Below are 11386 nucleotides of genomic sequence, written 5' to 3' on the forward strand. Positions count from 1 at the left end.
TGATCATCTTCCCAATTCTAGACACCGTGTAGATTCGCTAATCTTTACATCATGAACTGTTGTAATCAGTCTTTTGCAAGTGGAGGTGATTTGTAGATCAGATCATCTGAGCAGCATCTGGCGGAAGTCGACCCTCGAACAAGCACAGCCTCTTTCCCTTAGCAGCAGAAAAGAGCCAACCACAGAATGACAATACCTTCTTTATAATTTCTCGACCAACSAAGTAAGTCTATGCTTCAGTGAACCCACCCCCGAACCCCCACTCCAGTTGTGTTCTGTGACGTCATATCATCTGCGGCCCGTCGCCGACTCAGGGCTGGGTTTCCATTTTCGGAGCGAACGAGTTTCGGGGAGCAACAATATGGAGCCGGAGATGGAGGACAAAACGTTGGAGCTGATGGTGAGTTTTGGATTGGATGATTACTTTCTGCCCCATAATATCGATGTCAGTGTGTGTCGGAGTGCGTAATATGGTATTAACACTCGAGTAGAACCGATCGAAACGATTTTGAACAAACGGGAGAGCCGAGATGACATACAAAATAGAATATGCCAAGCTAACATTAGCTAGTAGTATCGTTAGCTACCTAGCGAGTAGAGGGAGGGCCCAATGTCTGATCTAACATTAACCCGTGGCTCATGTTTGTAATTATTCTAGGTAACACCATAATGATTTTGGAAATGATTGGGAAGTGAATGATTGTCATCCGAATGGTAGAGGTCGACAGGACGAGGAGTGAGTCTGCTAGTACGAGAAAGGGCCGGGAAGTGGCCCCGTCGTTAAATACTTACATGCTAACCAGTTAACTAGCAAAGGAAACTAGCTAGGCGATTGGATCTCARTGCGTCGCCGCTGCGCCATTTGTCCGACTCCAAGTTAGCCACAAGCTTTCCAGGTTAAACATAAAGTTAGGTTTCCGATAAATGTGTATTGTTTCTTGAGCGCCAACCATTGGCTAACGATTTCTTGTTAGCCGACTAGGTACATAACTACCCTGATTGTCAACCACGCACATATAACGTTATATTTATAACTAACGTTAGCTAAAAGAGGCACTCCCCACCCTGTCCATTACCGAACACTAGAGTTTCGTTTCTGTCATTGTGAATCAGTGGCTTTTCAAGATGCGTAGAAGGAAATGGTTAGCTGACGTTAGCTTGCGTAATAAACAAGTAATTATGTTTGATYTGTTCGAAGCAAACAGCTGGAGTTTTGTCTATATTTTCTGAGTAGGTAACGCTAGCTAACAAGTCAGTATGACTATCTCGTCATGCAAAAAGGCCAGGTAGTTAGGTTAGCTATTCAGAAATTAACGTAATCGTCGGTAATGTTAGATACAATAATGATGGGTAACTATTATCGTGACGCTATTTTTGATTTAGCCATCCGTAGATTAATGTCAGCCGATTATCTTAACGTAGCTCCTACWTAGGTGCATTTTGTTCCAGACGGTGTTCTCTGTTTTGTCACCTTAGCCAGTGACATATGGGCAAAGATTTGCTATCACACAATATGTCACTGGCTGTCTTGCAAAGTAACGTTAGCAGCCTAGTCCTGTGCTTCTGTATTGGACAAAGCGTGTCAGTCTAGGCTTGTGGCATATGACACAATCACTTAATGTCGATACAGGCAGGAGTAATGTCAGCTAAATAAAAATGACTGCATGTGTTTAGGTTCAGTTGTAGATAATCTGTTGCCCCAAACAAACATACCCACATGCTCATAGGAGAACACCAAGGCTGATAACATTTAGACACAGCCAGGACTGTTTTAAATGMAATTATCATACCATCTGGTGTTGCCTCTCGCAGCCCTATAAGGTCTGATTTCTTTATCAGATTTCATGTCAATCTTCTGAATACATGTCAGATTGACATGGCTTTGCAGGTCTGAATAAGGGGCAGCTGTTGACAAGCCATGGATTCCTCCCTCCCTCTTCAAATCCAAGCCTCTGCTGATACCTAATGCACATCAACGTTGAACCCAGTCCCCCATGCTTAAACAATTAGCTTACTTTGACTGACTGTTTCTTCAGATGAGAAATGATGACAAGCCTGCTATTCTGCCATTGTGATTGGTCCCCCATGGTACATTGGATGTTGTACAGTTTGGACCAGAAYGTTTGGACTGGCTGTGTGTTATGTTAATGAATAATGTCTCTTGATTTACAAATGGCCTCTCCCCCTCAGAACACCACTTTCATGGACTCCCAGACAGATGACCTCTCATCAAAGAAGATCACAGTGTTCAAGGTGAGGCAACAGACCACGGGTCCACGGCCAGACAGTCACCGAAGCGTAATGGTAGTGTATTAGCCTAGTRCACCTCAAAAGAACACATTTATAACCCGTTAGCGTCTCTCCCCTTTTTATGTCTTCATTATTATCTTTAAAGTGTGCCTTGTGCCATCAATATTGACAATCTAGTTGTGGTTTCTAGTGGTCAGTGAAACGGTGTGTGTACTAATGCCAGACTACAGTGTCATCAAAAACCTTTCTCCGAGCACAATGTCGTCATGGCTATTTGAAGAGGCAATCCACACACCAAAACCAGATTCAATATATAAAGCCAGTTTCCCAGACATACAGTTGAGGTTGGAAGTTTACATACACTTAGGTTGGAGTCATTTAAAACTCATTTTTCAACCACTCCACAAATTTCTTGTTAACAAACTATAATTTTGTCAAGTCAGTTAGGACATCTTCTTTGTGCATGACACAAGTCATTAAAAAAACAAAAAAACAATTACGGACAGATTATTTCACTTATAATTCGCTGTATCACAATTCCAGTGGGTCAGAAGTTTACATACACTAAGTTGACTGTGCCTTTAAACAGCTTGGYAAATTCCAMAAAATGATGTCATGGCCTGGTCTGATAGGCTAATTGACATTATTTGAGTCAATTGGAGGTGTACCTGTGGATGTATTTCAAGGCCTACCTTCAAACTCAGCGCCTCTTTGCTTGACATCATGGGAAAATCAAAAGAAATCAGCTAAGACCTCCACAAGTCTGGTTCATCCTTGGGAGCAATTTCCAAATGCCTGAAGGTACCACGTCCATCTGTACAAACAGTAGTACGCAAGTATAAACCCCATGGGACCACGCAGCCATCATACCGCTCAGGAAGGAGACGCGTTCTGTCTCCTAGAGATGAACGTACTTTGGTGCGAAAAGTGCAAATCAATCCCAGAACAGCAGCAAAGGACCTTGTGAAGATGCTGGAGGAAACAAGTACAAAAGTATCTATATCCACAGTAAAACGAGTCCTATATCGACATAACCTGAAAGGCCGCTCGATGCAAGAAGAAGCCACCACTCCAAAACCGACATATAGCCAGACTACGGTTTGCAACTGCACATGGGGACAAAGATTGTACTTTTTGGAGAAATGTCCTCTGGTCTGAGGAAACAAAAATAGAACTGTTTGCCATAATGACCATTGTTGTATTTAGAGGAAAAAGGGGAGGATTGCAAGCCAAAGAACACCATCCAAACGTGAAGCACGGGGGGTGCAGCACGTTTGTGGGGGTGCTTTGCTGCAGGAGGGCCTGGTCACTTCACAAAATAGATGGCATCATGAGGCAGAAAATTACGTGGATATATTGAAGCAACATCTCAAGACATCAGTCGGGAAGTTAAAGCTTGGTCGCAAATGGGTCTTCCAAATGGACAATGACCCAAACAGACTTCCAAAGTTGTGACAAAATGCCTTAAGTACAACAATGTCAAGGTATTGGAGTGGACATCACAACGCCCTGACCTCAATCCCATTAGAAAATTTGTGGGTAGAACAGAAAAAGTGTGTGCGTGCAAGGAGGCCTACAAACCTGACTCAGTTACACCAGCTTTGTCAGGGGAATGGGCCAAAATTCACCCACTTACTGTGGGAAGCTGTGGAAGGCTACCCAAAACATTTGACCCAAGTTAAACATGTTAAAGGCAATACACTCAATTAGTATTTGGAGTGTAAACTTCTGACCCACTGGAATGTGATGAAAGAAATAAAAGCTGAAAGAAATAATTCTTTCTACTATTATTCTCACATTTCACATTCTTAAATAAAGTGGTGATCCTAACTTACCTAAGACAGATAATTTTACTAGGATTTAATATCAGGAATTGTGAAACTGAGTTAAATGTATTTGGCTAAGGTGTATGTAAACTTCCGACTTCAACTGTACATTCATTCTAGTACTGGACTTAAAAGAATGCTCAATCGAGATTGTCCGGGAAACCGGCCCATAGAGTTCTGTACACTGACTAGATTATCAAGGCCCAAAAAACTGGTGGTTTATAACCGTTCCATTTCTGTGTTCAGACGATCACTAACGGTCCGATGACGGGCTCAAGGAAGCGGCCATCGGAAGGGAACTATGAGAAGGAGAAGGACGTGTGCATCCAGCTGTTTGACCAGTGGTCTGAGGCTGACCAGGTGGAGTTTGTGGAACACCTGATCTCACGCATGTGCCACTACCAACACGGCCACATCAACTCCTACCTCAAACCAATGCTCCAAAGGGACTTCATCACTGCACTGCCAGGTATGGTTCACACTGCAGTTTGATATTACTTTGTTAGCATGGCCACGTCATGTARTATATTAGGGGGGTGAATGCGAAAATGTTTAAACAAAATTGGGATCCTTAATGTTAAGAAAAATCCCAAATGGAAAAATTGTGTATTTTAATATTCTTTTCAGACATTTTAAATCACAGTGCAGCTGGCTCACCTGCTCTTTCTCTTTGCTAATGATGCGATTGTGTGTTCAGGCTTCAGTCTGTTGCGTGTATAATATCCTTGTGTATTCATTGATCATATGCCCTGCAAGCCAAGATATTACAAAATAGAGCATTCCATTGCGAGATACAGCTTTMGATTGCCGATAGATAGGCCTATAGTGCTCTGTTCTGACTCCGCTTGCCATGTGGCCAACCTGCCTATACTGTGCKTCCCCTCTCTCTCCGTGCCTTGCTACCTCGCTACGAAAGATGCGAGTGTTTGTTCTCAGAAGAACGGCAACTAATCAGTCTCAGTTTTGCGGAAGATGTTTTCTTTCTCCTAAARACCTTGGTAAGTCARGGTATTTAACTATCTTTTAAAGTACTTTTTTAGGAGTCAGTGGTAGGCAGGCTACACGCAGGCAGCTCAAGGTTATTTGATTGACAGTTATGGTCGCCTAGTGATGGACGTGAGTCTTGCTTCAGAAGCGTCATTCCTTTACAGAAAAATACCCGTTCAGGGGCACTTCGAAACTATCTTTAGAGAAGGTTTCATGTCGGCATTTAAAAAGCCGTAGTGTACCCTTAGACAACCAAATATGTCGTAGCCGAGGCGCTTTCYACAATATGACTGCGGTAGAWATAACTTCATTGCCCGGCCATATGTAATAAGACCATTATTCTGCATTGTGGAATTTGGGCATTTTCTCATCGTTTTAATGGTAAACTGATACAAAAATGTCTGTTTGTCACATCCCTAAAATGAGTGCGCTTATACAGAATATACCACAACCAATATAACTCCTACCTCGCCACCAGTAAATGCTCCAAAGGAAACCACTTTAGAGGGGTGTATATTGACTAGGAACCAAACTGAAGCTATTGAAACCGGTAGGGACCTACCTGGATTTGTCCAATAAACTCATTTACGTGGGCAAAACCTTTTCATTAGGCTAAACATTTTGCAATTGTTTGCTGCGGTATCTGACTAATGAACACACCACAGGCTCAGTTCATCCACAGTTCATCCACACATTCACAATTACATGAGTACTTCTACTCCTTGTGGTTATAGCTCAGGGTCTGGACCACATAGCGGAGAACATCCTGTCCTTCCTGGACGCACGCTCGCTGTGCTCGGCAGAGCTGGTGTGTAAGGAGTGGCAGAGGGTCATCTCAGAGGGAATGCTGTGGAAGAAACTCATAGAACGCATGGTCCGTACAGACCCCCTCTGGAAAGGCCTGTCAGAGAGGCACCAGTGGTGAGTACGGACTGGGATCACTGGCTGGGCCACCCTGAATCACTGAGTTTCATTCAGATCACCAGTAGAATGGATCAATATCTGTTCTCAAGAATCAACATAATAGAATATATCCAAGCAACTTCACCTTAGGAAAAGACAATTGATGTTGTGGAGATGAATATATTTGGGATTTTTTTTATTTTTATAGTGAATGTGTTCTCTCTTCTAGGGAAAAGTACCTGTTCAAGAATCGAACCACAGAAGTCCCACCAAACTCCTACTACCGTTCCCTGTACCCCAAAATCATCCAGGACATAGAGGTGAGTGTTTCTGCTGCTCCCCTTGTCCCCTTCAACCTCCCTCTCTTCTCACTGATCTTTCCTGTGTTTCCCATTCACTAACCCCCCCCCCCGGCTCTCTTTAGACAATTGAGGCCAACTGGAGGTGTGGTCGGCACAATCTACAGCGGATCCAGTGTCGCTCAGAGAACAGTAAGGGGGTTTACTGTCTGCAGTATGACGACGACAAGATCATCAGCGGTCTCAGAGACAACTCCATCAAGGTCGGTGTTCCTGTTTGATGTTGATTGACGAGGGGGAGTGGGGGTGTAATCTAATGTCTACTGGATATTTTGAATATAAGATTTCTAAATATCGATATTGTATAACAAGAAAGCTTCTTACAATGTGTCAATGCAACGTTTAGTACATTTTTTGATAAATAACATTTTGTATGAATTTCTCACCCTCTGTTTCTGTGTAGATCTGGGACAAGCAGTCTCTGGAGTGTCTGAAGATCCTGACGGGTCATACAGGCTCAGTGTTGTGTCTGCAGTATGATGAGAGGGTCATTGTCACCGGGTCCTCAGACTCCACCGTCAGGTCAGCAACTCCTCTCTGCCCTCTTACCCATGCTCCAGGAAGCTCCAAAGCTTATTTAATTCAAGAGGCATCTGCATGTGGTATATTGTGTTTGACGGATATTGATGATCTCTCTCGGTGTCTCAGGGTGTGGGATGTGAACACTGGGGAGGTGCTGAACACTCTGATCCACCACAACGAGGCGGTTCTCCACTTGCGGTTCTGTAACGGTCTGATGGTGACGTGCTCGAAGGACCGTTCCATCGCCGTGTGGGACATGGCCTCGCCCACAGACATCAGTCTGCGCCGCGTGCTYGTCGGCCACAGAGCAGCGGTCAACGTGGTGGACTTTGACGACAAGTACATCGTGTCAGCGTCCGGTGACCGTACCATCAAGGCAAGTTTGCCCCGATGACCTAAGGTCAACTCACTAGAGCCGCAAGCATGGCAACATCTCAACAGGCATATGTTCTAGTACTTTTGCAGTGGCACAAGTCTTACTAACTTAGATCCCACTAGGGCCAAAGAAGACTAAGGCCGCAACAACCTCTGCCACTACAGTCTTTTTGCCGTAGCTTGGGTCCTGTCCCATGAGAGATCCAGCTCAGCCACCAGTCTGTCGCCATGTTGTCTTTGGTCTGTCTGTCTTGTATATTCCAGAGAGCAACTTTTTAGGGATCCTTTCTTGAGACATTCTTAGCATGTGTCCAACACACTGGATCCTGTGCATCTTGATCTTAAAAGCCTTTATTATTWAAAAAAAATAGTTGCCTCATTTSCTGTAGAGATCTTATTCTGCCAGTGGATGTTGCAGATCTTGCAAAGACAACCATTTGGCATCAACTCGGTTCATGTCTGTCTGAATGATCCTCCAGCACTCTGAACCATACAYAAATAATGACTTTACATTGCTTTAGCAGAGTCTACTGAATGCACAACCAGCGGTATTCAGCCAGGCTTGATTTCTTGGCGTGTGTGTGTGTGTGTGTGTTTAACTTCCTGTGAGCTAGAATGATAAATGAGTGGCTTCAGTTCTCTCCCCCTGCTCTGTATGACCATGGTGGTTTTAATCAAAAGCTAGTTATCTTCCCCATCACTGCTTGTCATTGTTCATTCACAGAAGATACTTGAAATGCAAAATACAAGCCAGCCACACCTATCAAGTGTCCCCTACCCAAACCTACCAAATCCTCTCATTCTGGTTGAGTTCAGTTGTGCAACGTGTCCAGTAGAGAGCAGCATAGAGCTTGAGTTATCCCAGAGTGTGAGGCCTGCTGTGGGAAGCACTGACTGAACCCAGAGTCCAGAGCTGACGTCTGTCTCTTCCTGAGGCTAAACTGTGGACCTGCATGTCTGTCTCGTCTCAGCCCCAACCCCAGTCTCATCCCCAGTACCTCCCCGTATTCCAGACGGTGGATTTGTGGGCAGCCAGGATTCCAGAAACAAAGAGACCCTGGCTAGCCCACCCATCGCCCTGGGAGACGGGCCAAGGCATTCCGTACCGAGCCGTCTCCCGCACACTACGCCCCAGCTCTCTGAAAACATTCCCCAAGTAATAAGGGAGGGACGGCAGACTGCGATATGTGTGTTTGGGAGAGGGAGTGTTACTCGACACCCCTAAAATGTGTATCACTGTTATACCTTTGTGTTTACATTCATGTTTTCATGCAGCTGCACAGTGTCACTCTCTGACACGTGTGTGTGTGTAGACAGAGAGGTGTACAGCTGGATTATAGCTCTGGCTGCAGACTCTTCTCAGCCGCTTCATTGTCCGGTCCAGACAGTGATTAGTACCGATGCATTCTAATGAAGGAAAACAGGAAGGATGAGATTTCAAAAGTAATAACTGTTAGTGTTGACATGAAGGATTATGTAGGCTAAATGCCTCTTCTTTTTTTGTGTGTTGACCTCTGGGTGGTGTGTTTTTGCCTTGACGCCCCTGCAGGTGTGGAGCACCAGCACGTGCGAGTTTGTACGTACGCTGAATGGCCATAAGAGAGGCATTGCCTGTCTGCAGTACAGAGACAGGCTAGTGGTCAGCGGCTCCTCGGACAACACTATRCGGTGAGTGTGTCTGTCGTGTGTGTTTATGAGGGTGGACTATTCTTCTGGGTGTTTCTTACTGGTCTATATTTATAGAATCTGTAACCTGGAGATGAACATGCTTTGTCATGACTATTCTGTCAAATGTTACTAAACTAACATGGATTCTCTCTCCTCAGGTTGTGGGATATTGAGTGCGGGGCATGTTTGCGGGTATTGGAAGGCCATGAAGAGTTGGTCCGCTGCATTCGCTTCGACAACAAAAGGATCGTTAGCGGAGCCTACGATGGGTAAGGGAGGGTTTATCTCTTTGTGGCTGAGCTGATCTCGCACTACTAATGGAGATCTGACTGTTAATGGCTTTATRCCCTCACTCTAATCCTGCACTTGGCCTCTGTTAATCCTTGTTATTCTCTCACTGCTGATCTCAGACTCCTGATTTCCCCCAATCCTGGTCTCGGCCTGTTAATCAGAGTGAATTTGTTAGGCAGTTAGTCAAACTTTTATAGGCCGGAGTATGAGGTCCTCCAGCTTATCCACTGACGAGACTTGAATACTATTTTGTTGTTTACATTATGATGTTAAGAGGGTGTGCGCGCCTGTGCTGTTCCTTTGTAGTAAAATCAAAGTATGGGACCTACAAGCTGCTCTGGACCCTCGCGCCCCTGCCAGCACCCTCTGTCTGCGCACACTGGTGGTGAGTTTAGCTTGGATCTAGAGCATGATGGTGGAGATGATGGTTATTGTAGAGGATACTGATGAATTTGYTGTCTTTCAGGAGCACTCTGGGCGTGTATTCCGGCTACAGTTTGATGAATTCCAGATCATCAGCAGTTCCCATGACGACACTATCCTCATCTGGGACTTCCTGAACGTGTCGACCAATGGACAGACTGAGGGCAGGTCGCCCTCTCGCACGTATACATACATCTCCAGATAGCAGGTACACACGACTCTCACACACTGTCAGGAGTATGTGCCTGCATACACTCACCAGAACTTACACACACTAGGAATGAATACAACAAACTAAAGTGATATTTTTAATGAACAAGATGCTCTGATTCAAATTGTGTGGCTTTTCGGTAGTTAAGATAAGTAAGCAAGCACACATCTTTCTATATTTTGCAGGCCAGATTCATACAAAAACAAATATTTGATTCATCTGCCTTAGCAGCCATCAATTGATTTGTTCCCTAACCCCCCCCCCCCCCCCACACACACACACACCGTTTTCCTACAGACAAATAAATAAGTGACACCCGTACAGATCAATAGTGGAAGTAGGTTTGCGATTGCGATGCAAGACGCTGCACTCTGTGCATATGGGTGGGCTTCGATTGACCTGATATTGCTGTTTACTTTCTGCATTGCTGACTCAATCTTTAAGCCTCCCACCCTTTTTCTTCTATTAACTCTTCCAAAAACACATTTTGTTGGGGGGTGGTAAGCACTGCAGCTCATATACAACTCAACTTCATTCTTTGCTTGGAGGTGGACTCCTGACCTAAATTGAACACACCTACAGGATTACTTGCATAGTGTGCTGAGTGTTCTCTCTCTCTCTCTCTCTCGCTCTGCAGGGCAGGCCCGGTGGAATGTGATGTGTGTGTGTGTGTGCGGGGACAGTCCTAATGGCCAAGTCAATGTGCCAGGGTCAGAGGTCACTTCCCACTCCATCATCCTCTTTGCATCATCTCTGTCCTCCTCCTGGTGTTCATGTGGAGGGTCGTCCCGCCCTCATCGGGCCTTCAGTGCTCAAACACATTGCCCCTTACCACCCCCCCCCCCCCAACCAAAACGCAACAAACATACACACAAAGCGGAGTCTACTAAGTCACACTCTAAGGCCCAACTCCCCTTACTCTGGTCACCCAAGACCGAGTAACAGACATGGACATGAAGGAATCTGAACTGAATGGCTGGAGGAATGGAGAAAGAGGGCTGGAGACGGCCTGTTAAAGATGCCCTGGGGAGGAAAGGAAGGAGGCAGGGCCGGGGCTCAACTCTTCGCATCCAGACTGAGAGACAGATGCCTCAGGCCCGCCCCTTTGGGCACCAAGGACATATCAATCTTGTTATTTTCTCATTTTGTTTGGTAAAAAAAAATGTGGAAGAGAGCTGATGTTTTTTTCCCCCTGAAGACTGTACTGCATGGATAAGTGATGGGACAACAGTGTGCTAGTGACCTATTTAAGTTTTTCTATATTTTTTTWAAATTTTTGACCTAATTAATTTAGTTTGTTAGTGTACTAAGAATTTTTTTCTTCTTCTCTCCAAACCCCTCTCATCCCTAGTTCTCTACCCTGCGTTCGTCTTTTACTTACTCTCCCTCTGTCCTGTTCTGTCCCCCTCTTGCTGCCTGTCTAGGTTCTGAATGACCCCTTACTGAGCTGAAATTAGTTGTAAACAGAATTGTCTTGTCTAAAATGGTGTTGTATATTGAAAAGATTTTTTWAAAGGAAAAACCCCCATTAATAAGAATAAAGTACTTGAATGTGAAGGAGTGTAAACCAG

The 11386-nt window shown here is 44.8% G+C and overlaps 1 protein-coding gene across 2 annotated transcripts; it reads left to right on the forward strand.

The window, feature by feature from the left end:
* The first annotated feature begins 241 nt into the window (after positions 1–241).
* LOC111950483 (F-box and WD repeat domain-containing 11-B) lies at positions 242–10681 on the forward strand. 2 transcript variants are annotated; one of them, XM_023968098.2, is made up of 13 exons: positions 242–400; positions 2191–2304; positions 4323–4545; positions 5798–5984; positions 6196–6286; positions 6391–6528; positions 6729–6847; positions 6974–7223; positions 8772–8890; positions 9049–9159; positions 9488–9566; positions 9648–9812; positions 10453–10681. In XM_023968098.2, the coding sequence occupies exons 1-12, from the start codon at positions 362–364 to the stop codon at positions 9807–9809; spliced, it is 1632 nt and encodes a 543-aa protein (XP_023823866.1). In that variant the 5' UTR covers positions 242–361; the 3' UTR covers positions 9810–9812; positions 10453–10681. The 2 variants fall into 2 exon arrangements, with proteins under 2 accessions (XP_023823866.1, XP_023823867.1); XM_023968099.3 differs by having other exon boundaries at positions 288–400; positions 2191–2253.
* The last annotated feature ends 705 nt before the right edge of the window (positions 10682–11386 follow it).

This window comes from Salvelinus sp. IW2-2015, linkage group LG23 (assembly GCF_002910315.2).
Source record: "Salvelinus sp. IW2-2015 linkage group LG23, ASM291031v2, whole genome shotgun sequence".
Taxonomy (NCBI): Eukaryota; Metazoa; Chordata; class Actinopteri; order Salmoniformes; family Salmonidae; genus Salvelinus; species Salvelinus sp. IW2-2015.